At 37.3% G+C, this 15,438-nt stretch overlaps 1 protein-coding gene across 14 annotated transcripts in view; it reads left to right on the top strand.

Annotated features, from left to right (window-relative positions):
• The window catches only part of SMG7 (SMG7 nonsense mediated mRNA decay factor), a 78,252-nt gene that overhangs the window by 53,440 nt on the left and 9,374 nt on the right, over positions 1–15,438 (top strand). For 9 of the 14 annotated variants that reach the window (XM_043485505.1, XM_043485499.1, XM_043485497.1 and 6 more), the window contains 9 exons: positions 725–875; positions 1,231–1,366; positions 5,262–5,424; positions 5,775–5,931; positions 8,841–8,911; positions 10,535–10,595; positions 11,745–11,864; positions 12,545–12,833; positions 14,834–14,978. In XM_043485505.1, the coding sequence (XP_043341440.1) occupies positions 725–875; positions 1,231–1,366; positions 5,262–5,424; positions 5,775–5,931; positions 8,841–8,911; positions 10,535–10,595; positions 11,745–11,864; positions 12,545–12,833; positions 14,834–14,978 (1,293 nt within the window). Of the gene's footprint in view, positions 1–724; positions 876–1,230; positions 1,367–5,261; positions 5,425–5,774; positions 5,932–8,840; positions 8,912–10,534; positions 10,596–11,744; positions 11,865–12,544; positions 12,972–14,833; positions 14,979–15,438 lie in introns of all 14 variants that reach the window. The other 5 variants (XM_043485501.1, XM_043485493.1, XM_043485504.1 and 2 more) reach the window with 1 other exon arrangement.

The raw sequence follows: 15,438 nt of genomic DNA, 5'->3' as shown, positions 1-15,438 counted from the left end.
TTTTGAGTTTTGGTATTGATTATTGTATTTTTCCTTTTAACTGTACATTCTGTGTAATTGGAAATAAAGTTTTTAAAATATTATTACTGTTGTCAGTAAAGCAATATGAACAGAAGATCCTCTAATGTGATCTAAAATTGCTTCAATAACTCTGGCTTCCCTAATAATTTTCTTTTTAATACAATGATTCCCCTCCTAGAAAAATTCTCTCTTATTACAAAAAGATAATGCTTTTGTCTTTTGATGGCTGCCTAAATGGGCGTTAGGAGTGATTCTTGAATTAAATCACTGTAGGTGTTTGGTGATAATGCATTCTTGTTAAGCTACGTTGAAAGTCCTTTAGATTCTAAAGGAGTCACTTGAAAGCAGGGATGGCATTTGGACATACTGTTTCATGTTGTCTGTGGCTATTTTCCCACTACAGTGGCAGAGTTGAGTAGTTGTGATAGAGACTTCGGCCCACAAAGCAAAAAGTACTGTCTAGCCCTTTCCAAAGTCTTATTTGAACTTAGAGTGCCCTCCACCCTAATCATACGACTTTTTAACGTATGTGCCATCACTAAAGTGTGCTGCTAGGCTATTTTTAATGAACTAGTCATGAGATTTACTTTGTAAAATGCTCCCCATTTTTAATACAGCGATTTAAAAACTGCCCTTCTGCATTCTGTGATAGCAAGACTTCATGCATCTTGGATTACTTTAGAATCTTACCTTTCTCCTCTAGGTCAGCCTTACAATCAGTTGGCTATCTTAGCTTCTTCCAAAGGAGACCATCTGACTACAATTTTCTACTACTGCAGAAGCATTGCTGTGAAGTTCCCTTTCCCAGCTGCCTCTACTAATCTACAAAAAGCACTTTCTAAAGCACTGGAAAGGTAGGGTCGACTTTTCCAAGTGGACTCAAATTTGAGCATACAAGAAATAACGGCCAGCTGCTCATGCTTCCTGTCTCTCCTATTTGCCTAAAATCTAACATATGTATTACAACAGTTTTGCATGTAGTCACCACTGAATTTCAACCAGTTGGTCTCTGAGTTGTTCCCAGTGGAGTAGCACAGGCTGCTGAGCACTAATTCATCCGAGTGTGTTACAGTCGAAAAGTCATTGAGAGCAGTCCGCTACCTGAGTCACAGGTGCTCAGATAATGCGTTTCTGCAAATCAGAGTCTCCTGTAAGAGGTTTTAGGCGTTTTGTTGCTTAAGACTCATGGAAGTTTTTCTTTCATTTCAGCCGGGATGAGGTGAAAACCAAATGGGGTGTTTCTGACTTCATCAAGGCCTTTATTAAATTCCACGGTCATGTGTACCTGAGTAAGAGCTTGGAAAAGTTGAGCCCTCTTCGAGAGAAGTTGGAAGAACAGTTTAAGGTTAGATTTTTTAAAACAATTTTTTCTTGTCTAAAGGAGGAAGTGTACGATTTGGAGGAGACTCACTCCCAGTTTTATGTCGTTACTTAATTATGAAATGTTGATAAAACAGAAATTTAAGGCGTGTGAAATTCTGGCAAACCGCATTCCTTCAGTTTAAACTGAGGTGCTGTCTATATAAAGAAGTAGAGCAGACATGTTTTCACTAAGGAGCTGCCATTTGCAGAAAATATCATAGTGGGAAAAGAAATTTTCCTCCTTCCCTCTCAGACCAAGCACCTTTCTTTTCTCAGTTTTGGAAGTCCTGCATCTGATGTTTTCTATGTTTAGATGTGATTTGGTTGCCTGCTTTATTGATAGTAATTCCATTCTGCAAACTGAGCTCATGGGTCTCACTGTGCTTTGATCCCAGGACTTGTGATTGACTGAAGGGAAGTAATGAGAATTTCATTCAGCAGGCATATATTTCACTAATTTGTATAAGGAGATAAAGTTAAGGAACCTTTTTTCTAGTTCTATGTATGAATATAATTTTTATTAGTATATTAATTTAAATGATGTAGTAAAATATATATAATATTGGAGGAGTCAAAATTAACTTTTATTTTTAGTTCATTTATTCAAAAAATATTTGACTAGTATGTATCAATCATTGTTGTAGTCACTGAAATCAACAGTGGACAAGACAGTCTCAAAGAACATATTTTTAGGTTACTTTTGAGTGTCTATACACTTGGGGAATTGTTTGTAACTGAGGAATTGTCTGTAACTGGGAAATTGTCTATCAAGTATTATACAGGTTTCACATTCCAGAGATTGTAGAACTTAGTTAAGAGACAGTCAATTAGCCAGATACAGTCAGTGTGAAATAGTTTTTACAGATGATCATTTTTTAGTTGATTACTTTTTATGTGTAGGAGATTATACCGAGTAACCATAATAGAAATAGTTTGTTTTTAAAATAAGCTTCTAGAGTCCCCGCTGTTCTATGCTTCTGTTAGTGACCTATTTAAACTTAGCCCATGATTTATGGGGCTGGGTACATGAAAGAAACAACCAACTTTTTAAAGCCCTAGGCTGTTCAGCCTAGAAAAAGAAGTCTATTATATTATTCATTGTAAGTTTTCAGATATATGAAGTATTATTTTAAAAGAGCACATTTTTGTCTTCCTGAGGTCAGAAATAAAATCTTAAAATTTAAGTAGAGACCTGTAGGGGGTTACTAAAAGGTATTTCTTTTGAGAGCTTAAAAGTCAGATTGACAGCCATTTTTCTTGAATGGTTTAGTTGCAGTCTCATTGACTAGCAGGGGGTTGGGCCAAATGATCCTTTGAGATTGCTTCCAGCTCTGTTCTATTCAAGATATACTCCCTAAATGGGGAGGGAGGAGGGACCTACCTTCATGAGATCTTCTCTAAGTCATTCTCGTATAGAATCTAGTCAGTTTTGTATTTGGTTCAACCTCAAACACTAATATTGTCTTCAGATATATATTTCTGCGTGTGAAGTTTTGGTGGGTGTATGTAGGCAGTTGCTAAAATAACACTTTAAAGTATCATTCCAACACTCTGAAGTTAAACACAGTATGAGGCAGATCTATTTTAAACCTTAGCCAGTATTGAAATGTCAGAAGAACATTGTTGGAGTGAAATTTTAGCATAGTTAAGTATTTCTAAAGCCTTTACAGATAATTAGTATTATCCACGTGTAAACCTCAGTGTATCTGTCTTACCAGCAAGTCTTTCTGTACTAAGCAGAAACATGTACCAACTTGAGGTCCATTGGAGGACCTAAGATCTTGGTTTAGGAATTGAGATACAAGGCTTTTCTATATCTGTTAAATGTGTGCTGTTTCTTAACAGTATTTAGTTCAATATAATCCTTAACTGCTGTTGAAAGTGTCTTTGAGTAACAAAAAGTCAGTCCCGGTTTAATCTGTTACTAAAATGCAATCCAAATGTTATGAAATTACAACTTAATAGTTATATATTTCTAAAAGTATGGGTTATTCCTTCACTAAGTGTTTGAGTACCTGTTGTATACTCCGCACTTCTCTCACTTCTCTAAGCTCTTGGAGATATAGGGGAGAACAAGATACAGTCTGTACCTTCATGAACTTTCATTATCATTTGCTAGTACTAGGCTGCTCTCGTATGCTATGTTTCAAGTTTTTTAATTTCATTCAGTAGAACATTGCTTTCTAAAATAAATGCCACTGGATTTATAGATACAAGGGATACATTACTATAAATTATGCTCATAGAAAAGCACACTTCTTGAAAAAATATTCTCATGCCAATCTTATGTATTTGTGTAAATAGTCAGCTGATCTATAAAGTTGGATGTAGAGAATGAAAGAAGAGTTTTATGGTAGCACTCTGGAAAAGAAATAGCATTTCAGGACATTCAGAGTAAAGGCAAGAAAAATGGTCAATGCCATTAGAAAAGGAGTAAGCATTCTTGATGTATATACTGGAAAGACAGATGGCAAGATGATAGGGAGAATAGAGTTAAAGAGAAAAAAGAGAAAAAGAACTGTGTTTTTTCCAGTGATAATGTGAAAGATCTTGTTAGTAGAATTACGAAACTTATTCTGGATGTTTCATATTCTTTATGTTAAAAAAAAATCTCAGAATAGGCTGGACACAAGCAGCTATAAATTTCTGAGATGGTAGGATCTCTTGTCACTGCTGGTAGAAGTGTAAGTGACATAATCCATTTCCCATCATAAGGCTAGTGACAGTGAACTCCACTTTCTCCAAAAGTTTTGCCTGGGGAGGGAGGGTATTGGGCCATCGCTGAAGTGTAAGGTGAAACCAGGATGTCATCTCTAATAGCTATCAAGTTTGTTAGGAACTTGTGTTGGAAAACTATTTTATATAGGAGTAATCTAAACTACTGCAGATACTAAGGTAGAAGGATAATGAAGTTAAGGCAGCTGAGAGCATGTAGGTGAATTTTTCCTTACAGTGATGTTTAGCAGGTCACTGTGAACCCACAGTTCTTAAGTAAAAGAAATTTGGTAGTGAAGGCTGTTGCTTTTCTGATAGAGGAACGTGTCAGTATAATAATTTGTACAAGTGCATATTCAGTTCAGTTCAGTCGTGTCCGACTCTTTGTGACCCCATGAACCGTAGCACGCCAGTTCTCCCTGTCCATCACCAACCCCCAGAGTTTACCCAGATTCATGTCCATTGAGTCGGTGATGCCATCCAGCCATCTCATCCTCTGTCGTCCCCTTCTCCTCCTGCCCTGGCATCAGGGTCTTTTCAAATGAGTCAGCTCTTCACATCAGGTGGCCTATAATACTTGTTAATGACTGCTTTGGTTTATCATTTACCCTGTGTTTCAGATATGTTTTTGCTATATATCTCATTTATAAATAAATTTCTTTAAATGTGTCAAGCCTTTGATAGAGTAAACTTTATGACCAAGTTTGGAAGTCATTTATTATGTGCCAAGAGTTCAAAAACATGTATTTTGCCTCTTTTTACTTGAAATTTTGATTTTCACTATGTGCGCTTATTTTGTCGTCAGTGGTCCTGGTTTCATATTTTAGTATGTTTGCATCTCTTATAAAACAGCTTCTAATGAATTAAAATGTATAAATTTATTAATAGTCCTCTAAAAAGTTTTTCTCAGATCATATTAAAAAATACATAGTTTCTTGTGGAAAAAAGTATTGTTAAAAAAAACCAGCTCTGTGGTGACTGGGTTAAATCTTTTCAAGGCAGAAAGTCAACATGAGAAACATCAGACCACATCATATTCAATTAAAATACTCATCTATAAATGTTACCCTTGTGGTTTAAATGCAGACTGCCAGTTTAATTCTTGTGCTGAAGACGGCTTCAGTTCCTGATAACATATTCAGTACTCCTGTCTTCTCTTTCAGAGGCTGCTATTCCAGAAAGCTTTCAACTCTCAGCAGTTAGTTCACGTCACTGTCATTAACCTGTTCCAGCTTCATCACCTTCGTGACTTTAGCAACGAAACAGAGCAGCATAGTTACAGCCAAGATGAGCAGCTGTGTTGGACACAGTTGCTGGCCCTCTTTAGTGAGTATTAAATCATTTAACTTCCTGTGCCATCTTTTTTGGGAAGCATGAACTTTGACGTTTTCATCATTGCAACAAACCATTAGTAACATGGAAAAGTGTGGTTTATTTCGTAATACTGAATCAGGAGGCCTGAACCCTAAGTTCTCTCCTTTTATCTGCTGACCTCCCCCCTCATCAACTGTATCTGTGACATTTCCAATGTGGAAAAGAAAATGTCTTTTTAGAAAGAATCCGTAAGGTATTTAAGTGTTAAGTAGCATATAGCCCCAGTCTCGTAATAATATTTTTAATTTGGACTGGTACACAATTTCAAATCTTATTCTTTGTGCACACATTTTTTCTTTAAGTGTCTTTTCTTGGCATCCTGTGCAAGTGTCCTCTCCAGAACAAGTCTCAGGAGGAATCCTACAATGCCTATCCCCTCCCTGCCGTCAAGGTGTCCATGGACTGGCTGAGACTCAGACCCAGGGTGTTTCAGGAGGCAGTGGTGGATGAAAGACAGTAGTAAGTATCATGGAATTTCACATTAGCTGTGTGCTTTGTTTGTTTGATATCCATAGATATGTAGAAACTGCCTTCTAACACAATATTGAAACAGTGGAGGACTTGTGTTTTCCACCTACTTTCTAGAAATTGAACTGAAGACGTCTTTGTATGCTTTTCACTTACTTGTTTGAATTCTCCATGGGAGGCACAATCTTAAGGATTTCTGACTCGCTGTGTGCTCCCGCGTTCCTGGTTGCCATCCTGGGGAAAAGGCATTTTTCACATTGCAAAATGAAATAGTTTATTTCTTATTCATTACAGTACGCCCCAATTTTCTGTTTAGGAATTGAAGGGAAGAGATTTCTTTACTTCTTCCATTCTTTTTTTTAACTAAGCTGTTTGATGTTGACTTTCAGTAACACCCAATTTGAGTTACATTTGTTTGAAGCATAGAGGATTGGATGTTATTTTGGCTCTCATGATTTTCCATGTAATTTCTACTCATAATATTCCTGACAGTTCTCAGGAATTATTCATTATACAGTGACAGATGAAAGCTTTCAGCTTACGTTTGGCCATAGGGATAAATGGGCTTCCCTGTCGGCTCATCGGTAAAGAACTCATCTGCCAGTGCAGGAGCCGCAGTTTCAATCCCTGGTCAGAAAGGTCCCCTAGAGAAGGAAATGGCAGCCCACTCCACTATTCTTGCCTGGAAAATCCCATTGTCAAAGGAGCCTGGCAGGTTACAGTCCGTGGGTTCACTAAAGAGTCAGACATGACTTAGCCCCTAAACAACAATAGAATAAATACTTCCAGTAAGGCTTTGCAGTGAGTGGGAAGCTTCTCGCCTGCATATTTTGATGATGGATATTGGGAGAGTCTCTGAAATTTCTACTTGGTGGCTCAGCATCTACATATTGACCAAGGTCACAACCTGAAAAATGTCCTAGCCACATTCAGGACCCCATGATCCCTCTTACCTTGTGCTTGTCTTACCTCTCCTCCCCTCAAATCTCACTTTAAGCCCCTTCATTTTTGGTATTGTCTTGAACGGAGTTTAGCAACATAAGCGCAGCATACTCCACTTCTCTTTTTCATGCCAACACAGCTCTTAGTAAGTTACATTTTAGGTAGTGTTTTCTTCCACAGAGTTTCTTTTCTTAACCAGAAGCTATACCTTTTTCCTTCTCATGTCTACTTCAGAACTTGTGTTTGGTTCAGTGTGTTGTATTAGTAATGTTATGGAAAAGGCATTGATATTTTTATTTTGTTTCTTTTTTTGTTCCTGTACAGTGAGTGAGCTTTTAGGCCCATTCTGTGCGTTCCCACTACTTTTCTTTTCTAGTTTCATTTTCGCTGTGCCACATAGTTGCAGGATCTTCGTTCCCCCACCAGTATCGAAGCTGGGTCACAGCAGCAACAGCCCCGAGTCCTAACCGAGGCTGCCAGGGGCTCCCTGTGCATTCTTACCATTGCAGAGGATATTCAACCAGGAGAGAGAGCTTTATTTTCAAACTTTTTTCCTTTTTCTTCCATATCCTTTACTCTTCTCCCTCCCTTCGCTCAGATTTATTGGGATCTTTAGAATTATGTCCTTGCAGGTATTAGGTATTTTATTTTATCTTAAATTATGTTATTACTGATTTTCAGCTAGTTTGGGATATTTCTCTAAAACTGAAGATTTTCCTAATTGGTCTGATACATCAAGGTGTAATAATCGTCATATCTTTTAAATGAGGGAAAAAACAATTTTCTGAACTTCAGGTAACCTTCAGTTTCTTGCCTTTGACCATTATCATTTCTAGAACTTGTTTTCTTCTATACTTTTTTGAGAACATGTTCTCTTAAATTGATAAGTGCATGAAAGAGTGGTTTTTTTTTTTTTCCTTCGTAGAAAGCAGAGTTAGACTTAAGTAACCCACAGTGGGGGAAAGCAGTGTATAATTAAGTCATTTTTTATTCTCTTTTTTGTCTTTCTTTTGAGATCTCATATTTGTTGCATAGAGACATTGTTCTAGTCTAGCATTCCTTTTTAGGTTATTAACCTTCCTTTTCAGCTGTCTCTTAATTTGTTACATCCCCAGAGGCTTGTAGCAGACATGTATTCTTCAATGTTTCCTTGTATATTTTTTCTGTATTATTCACTTATATATAAAGTAGCATGTTCCCATATTTTAAAGTGTACAGCTGTCAGCTTCAAGGTTTTTTCTCTGATGTGGTGATGCGCATCCAATCTCTCTATCCTGGGCAACTCACCCTGGGCCTTTTTTAATTTTTTTTTAAGCCACACTTTTTTACCAACATTGGTGGTTACATATTTCTAGAAAATCTTAATATTATCTTAAGTAGATTGTAATTATTTTTAATATTTTAACTATTAAGAATATTTTTTAATATTTTGCAAACTTTGGCAAAGATTTGGTGTTACGAAACAGAGGTAAGGACATTACAACAATGTGTGAACTTTTTTATACCATAAAGAAAAAGGCATATTCATCACTTTGAATGTGATTTGACTATGATGTAACCACATCCCCTGTCACAGATTAAGAACTAGTAATGGGTTCCATAACTGATAATGTATGTGAAAACTATAAAAACATAATGTGCTGTTTCTCTGGTCAAAGGTTTCTCAGTAAATATCCATTTTCAATGAATAAAACTGACAAATCAGTTTTTCTAATTGTTAAATTAGGAACCTGGGGACCGATCTGCAGTAGTAGTTCTCTGTTACGGAAGTTTGGCCCTTCTGGTGTATCTTATCTAGACACATTAGGGATTACATTTTAGGAAATCATACAGCATTTAAAATGCCAAACCAAGAGAAAAATACATTGTCTAGGTCCTATTGGTAACATTTTTGTGGCTTATTAGCATTCTGGTTTCTCATGCAAAAATAAAGTCTGAACTATCTGTTTAATTTACAGCATTTGGCCATGGCTAATTTCTCTTCTGAACAGTTTCCATCCCCATGAAGAAGATCTTTCAAGTACTAATGGTAAGGGCTCCCTTAACCTTGTGTTGCTGACATGTTCTCCATCACTAATAGTGGGCTTAGTGAGAGTGAAAATCGCTCAATTGTGTCCGACTGTTTGCGACCCCATGGGCTATATATAGTCCATGGAATTCTCCAGGCCAGAGTATTGGAGTGGGTAGCCTTTCCCCTTCTCCAGGGAATCTTTCCAACCCAGGGATTGAACCTAGGTCTCCCACATTGCAGGCAGGTTCTTTACCAGCTGAGCCACAAAGGAAGTAAATAGTGGGCTTAAGGCCAGAGAAAAACAAGGTTTTGTTCTTAAGTGTTTAACTTTAAATTCAGTATCTCAGAGGAGACTTTGTGCTTTGCATTGGTTAAGTGGGTGGAAATAGAGGTAATAATCCTCTTGTAGTTCTCTCAGCTTATTCTCCTGTTCTGCTTCATTTGAACAGAAGTCCAGAGAGTAGTGTTTTCAGATTCTTTCCATCTTCCCTTCTTCCTCATTCTTACTAGTTATTTTTTTGAGGAATTAATGTGAACATTACTCTGTCAAAATTATACTTGCTTATCAGGACATTTGGGACATACAAACATAAAGAACACAAGTCCCCCTTAGTTCTCTCATACATAAATACTCTCTGTACTATTCATGATACTCTGTTTTCTTTGAGGCTTTTACTTATGTGTACATAAACATACCTGCATGTGATTGATATCACATCATTAGAGCTATGTGATATAGTTACAGCTTGGACTTCCTTATAGCTCAGAGGGTAAAGAATCTGCCTGCCATACAGGAGACCTGGGTTTGATCCCTGGGTCTGGAAGATCCCCTAGAGAAGGAAATGGCAACCCACTCCACTCTTCTTGCCTGGAGAATCCCATGGACAGAGGAGCCTGGCAGGCTACAGTCCCTGGGGAGTTGGACACGACTAAGCCACTAACACACACACACACACATACCTGCTTTGTAAATTTAATGAGATACCGTTAGCATTTATCTTCGTCATTTAAACATTTTGGAACATGATTTTTTAAAGGCTGTTTAATATTCCATCCTGTGGCTATGCCATAATTCCTTTAATCATTATCCATTTGCTTAAAACCTTGCCCCGTTGTAAGCAGCACTGCACTGAACAAAGTGTAGTGACCCCTTTCTGATTATCTTTCTTCCATTAGATCAGTGCCCCTCAAGTGTCATATTTGCAAATGAATCACTAGGGATCTTGTTAAAATGCAGATTATGATTCTGTAGGTTTGGGATAGTGCCCAAGATTCTGTATTTCTTACAAGCTCCTGGGTGATGTAATGTTGATATTCAGTGCTTTGAGTTAACAAGGAGGTAATCTAAACATTGTGATTAATGGATTGAGCTATGAATTTTTAAGGCTGCTAGGGGAAAAAATAGCCTTGAGTCGTAGGTGAGTATGAGGGCAATGTCACGGGCTCAGAGGCCACAGGTAGGGGCTTGACAGGTAAGTTTTTTTTAATCACAGTAACTATAAAGAGGAACAGAGAACTATGAGCATTAATCTTTCTTTCTATCTAGAAAATATTCTTTTTTTAATATAGGAAGCAATATCCTGCTGAACAATAATATTTTAATTAAAATATTTACAAGTCTTGATTTCTGCCCTTCTCTAGCAACACCACTTCCAGAGGAGTTTGAGTTACAAGGATTCTTGGCTTTGAGACCTTCTTTCAGGTAGGTGGCCTTCGTCACTGTTTACCTAGAGTATAAAAAAGCTTCCTAATATGCTTCCCTACTTAAAAGTTCTCTCCTTACCTAGTCTGCTTTTACTCTGCTTCTGCAATTATAAAGTACAGATTTGATGATGCCCCATTACTAGTACAGAAAACTTCAATTTACACATCCCTAGTTGTTAAAGTATCTTTTTCATCTTGATGTCCAAAAGCTTAGTTTTTCAGCCATATTTCCTGCGACTTTCACCCCCTTCCCCTCCAATAGTTAAATGTTACACATAAACTGTGACCTGTACTTGAATAGCTCTGTATTTTTATTCCTCCAAAACTTTGTTCATGCTGTGCCTGGAACATTCACATTCCTCTTTCGTCCTTCCCTTACTAATCTGTAAGCTCTTAACCATACTTGTCCAGGGTCCGGGTCAGGCATCTCTTACTTTGTGAACCTTTTCAAAGCTTATCAGAAGACTGTGATGTTTCTTTTATAATGCTTCTCTTATTCTTTGTTTAGCTTTTATTGCTTTGGATTAAATCATAATTATTTGTTCCTTAAGGTAGGGGGACTTATTTATCTGTGTATCCTCGGTTTCTGACCTACTGCCTGGAAGTTCTTCGATACTGCTGCTGCTTTTTTTGTTTGTTTTTTTTGAGATAGCTTAATGAAAAATTTGAAAAACCCTTATTTTTTAGGTTGACTTACTTTTCTAATGTCAATGAGTTTTTTGCTCTGTATACTTTATGGTATGTGTTCATTTTTTTCTGATTTAGATTGGGCCACCTTGAGGTTAATAGATAATACTCTGTTAGACTAGATATCTCAGAGACTCTAGCATTGCCATGGTTGTTTGAAGTAAGTTACTTACAATGTGAGCTTACTGTTAAACGAAAACGTTATTCTTCTTTAAAAAAAAAAAAGTCATCCCTAATAAAACATTGTGATTTATTTCAACTCCTCCATGAGAAAGTGAAATATAAATAAAAATATCACATTAATATTGCTTTGTTTTGTGGTATTTACAGTCTTTAGGAGTATAAATAAGTTCAAGCAAATGCAGCTAATTACAGCAAATAGCTAACCTATATGGAAAAATCTGAAGCCATTGCAGTTCATTAGGTTTAATTTTCTATAATTTGCTTATGTCAATTTTAGGAACTTGGATTTTTCCAAAGGTCATCAGGGTATTACAGGAGACAAAGAGGGTCAGCAACGACAAATACGACAGCAGCGTTTGATCTCTATAGGCAAATGGATTGCAGATAATCAGCCAAGGTATTCCTCATCAGATATATACACATACCCCATATGAGTTTTACACTTTGGTATAAAGCTATTGATTATAAACTTTTTCTCTTTTTTTAATTATAAACTCTTAAGTCAAAAGGTTGGGAACACAGCGTCAGATTATGACCCTAGTGATCTTTGGAATCTCTTTAATTCTGTCCTCTCATTACACTGCCTCTTTTAGAGGTCTCCCTTATTTATCATGAGCTGCTTCTCCAATTTATAAACATCTATATAAATCTTAGCTAAATTGTATATTCACAGTTATGGTGATTTGTGTTGACAGGGGCATGCATGGTGGTCAGTTTCAGTCAAGACAGACCAGGATGATGCTTGTGGCATCTCTGAGCTTCAGTTTTCACACCTATAAAATAGGAACTTCAAGGGCCTAGTCTAGTGTCTTGTGCTTAAAACATGCTGAGCAAATTTAGCTATACTTACTAGAAAAACATTAAAAGGGCCTAGGCGTGTGTTATGGTGATGTGTGGTGGGAGGTGGGATAATGAGAATGTGAGTTTCTACAGAACTGCTGTTGATGTTCCCCAAATCCACGCTATTGCATCCTGCTGTTTCCCACATTTTAAGGCTGTGGGACCCATACAAAGTTCAGCTGTTACTGTTTTTTAGATTTATGTTTTTCATATATGGATTTATTTTTACTTTTTTAGGCTGATTCAGTGTGAAAATGAGGTAGGGAAATTGTTGTTTATCACAGAAATCCCAGAGTTAATACTGGAAGACCCCAGTGAAGCCAAAGAGAACCTCATTCTGCAAGACACAACCATCATAGAGTCCCTGGCTGCTGATGGGAATCCAGGACTGAAATCAGTGCTGTCTACAGGCCGAAATCTAAGCAACAACTGTGACACAGGAGAGAAACCAGTGGTCACCTTCAAAGAGAACATTAAGCCACGAGAAGTGAACAGAGACCAAGGAAGAAGTTTTCCTCCCAAAGAGGTGAGAAGGGACTGTAGCAAAGGAGTAACTGTAACTAAGAATGATGGAAAGAAGGACACCACCAAGAGGAAAACAGAAACCAAGAAATGCACCTTAGAAAAGTTACAGGAAACAGGAGAGCAGAATGTGGCAGTGCAGGTAAGCTGTATTTGAACTATAAAGCAGGTAGAGGAAGGCTCACACAAAAGGCAAGATTTTTCATTTCGTTCCTAAACCCTTGAGAACTGGCTATTCTGGAAGCTTCAGTGCACTCTAAGAAGGCTGCATAGTAAGGTAATATGAAGAACTATGGTAGATCTATACTCTTGTCAGTTCACAGAAATTGTAATGTGAGTGAAAAAATCTTAACCTGATTGGACATCTTTGTCAGTTCTCTCCAGTTTAAGTGGTAGGAAATGAGACCAGTTGCAGAACTATCAATTTCACAAGTAATTCCATTTTCTTTGGGAGCTATAACTGCTATTTTTTTAAAATTTGAGATCTCTATAGATCCCACAGAGCTGAGTATGTTAAGGCTTACACAGTGGTGTTTTGTTTTGTTTTCCCAGATTCACTATACAAAATGAAATACATTTTTGGAAAAAGATTTTCCTTGACATTTCTATCTGCCCCAGTCAGTAGCATTGTATAACCTCAGTGTTATCCTGGCTCATGGGAATTTGTAAAGCAAGAATCCAAGTCTCCTGCTGGGGAAAGATAAACACTACTCAGTTATTTGTGACTTGTTTATATATATATATGTATGTATCTTTCCAAAGAGATACAGATGATTTCATATAAACAAAAAGGTCTTTACTCTGTGCTGGTCTTATTAATACCACCAATGTTTGTAGCCATTTGATTCATTAAACACATTTTGGCAAATGTATTTATTTACAGTAGGCATGAGGAATCTTACATTTTTGAAAGCTACTTTCAGATAAACAGTACCTATAGTGTATTTCCCTTACAAGGTTTTTTTGGGGAAAGAACATAATAGTTCCATTTTAATATTAATAGTAGGGGGAGAAACAGAGAAAAACATGGTAGAAATTGAGGAAAGGCACAGAGAGAGTGAGATGTGTTGGGGAAAGGCAAGGAAAAAACCCCAAAAGAACTGTAAAGCCAGAGATCAGTGTTTTAGGGGTAAAGAGTTCAGCTATTTCCTGCCTGCTCTGCCTTCATTCTCTGAAACTGCCTCCCAGAAAGGTCCAGGAAAATGAAATCTCTTCCAGTGTCTCATCCCTTTTAAGCCTGAGTATCTATGCTTTAAAAAAGCCTGACAATAATCAATGTATCACCACCCTCTGTACCTCATCCTAAGTTTTCTATTAAATGCTGCCAGTTTTCCTCATTTTACTCATCTTTGTATTACTTGAGCAGTGCATATGGCATCTGCTTCTCTGGCTCCACGTGTGGGATCTCAGGCCTGATTTTTTTACTGCTGAAAGTATCCTCATTTATTCTAGGGGTGGTAGGGTTGCAGGGTGGAGGGTGGATGCTTGACTGATGATACCTTTAAAGCCTCCCCGATGAAGTTACACTGAGGCCACCTTTAAAGCCTCCCAGATGAAGTTACACTGAGGGCCAGAGTGTCTCATCTGTGAGCTAGTGGTCATTATCAATTCATGTTCTTAATGAATGAGAATACAGGGCCCTGGGGCCCGTGACATTGGCTTATGATAATAGGCAACTTTTTCAGCCTGTTGGCATCGGGTGTCTCCTTTGTAAAACAAAGGAGTTCTCAGGCCTTTTCCATATTTCATACTTATGTGATTTTGTGAAAGCAAAATAACTATACGAGTAAAACTAAGCCCTTACAGCTTTTGGGTCTATTTAAATAATTTGATTTTCCCATTTTTAATTTAGGTGAAGTGAATTATCTTCAGCATATACTTTACTCTTTTTTTTTTTTTTTAACATAGTATAGGGTTTTAAATCCTTTGTTAGAGTAGGTGCTGCTTTCTGTCTCATTTGAGTTTCAGATTATTATAGATAGTCTTGCTTCTGGTTGGTCATAGGTAAAATCTCAGACAGAGTTAAGAAAGACTCCAGTGTCTGAAGCCAGGAAAACACCTGTAACTCAAACCCCAAGTCAAGCAAGTAACTCCCAGTTCATCCCCATTCATCACCCTGGAGCCTTCCCTCCTCTTCCCAGCCGGCCAGGTAAATATATGTTTTGTAATGTCGTCTGTTGAACTCCATCTGTGTAGGAGTGTCTGTTCACCTGCTGAGAAATTCTAGACTCTGAGGGACATTACTAAACCCCTAATATTAGAAAGTGTAAAGAAAGTTCTCTTTTCCCTAATATTTCAATTATTTTTAAGCCATTTACCTGTAGTTTATGTACAAATGCATGCTTGTTATTATGAAGGAATTCCTGTCACTAAACATGGCATCTGAGAAACCTTTAGGACATTCCAGTTGCCTCAGTGGATAGAAGTAGCAGGCAGTAATCTGTATTTAATTCTTGAAATCAGGTTAAAGGTTGACACTTGATGAGTCTTACTTGATGGATCCCTGTCTTTCATGATTTATTAGATAACCTCTTCTCCACCCCAGCCCCAAATGACTAATTTTTGTCTTTCATTTTCCAAGTTTCCTTAGAACTAAAACAATGTTCTTC

This window comes from Cervus canadensis, chromosome 13, assembly GCF_019320065.1.
Source record: "Cervus canadensis isolate Bull #8, Minnesota chromosome 13, ASM1932006v1, whole genome shotgun sequence".
Lineage (NCBI taxonomy): Eukaryota > Metazoa > Chordata > Mammalia > Artiodactyla > Cervidae > Cervus > Cervus canadensis.
Note: the sequence above shows the minus strand (reverse complement) of the source record. Positions and strands in the feature narration are given on the sequence as shown.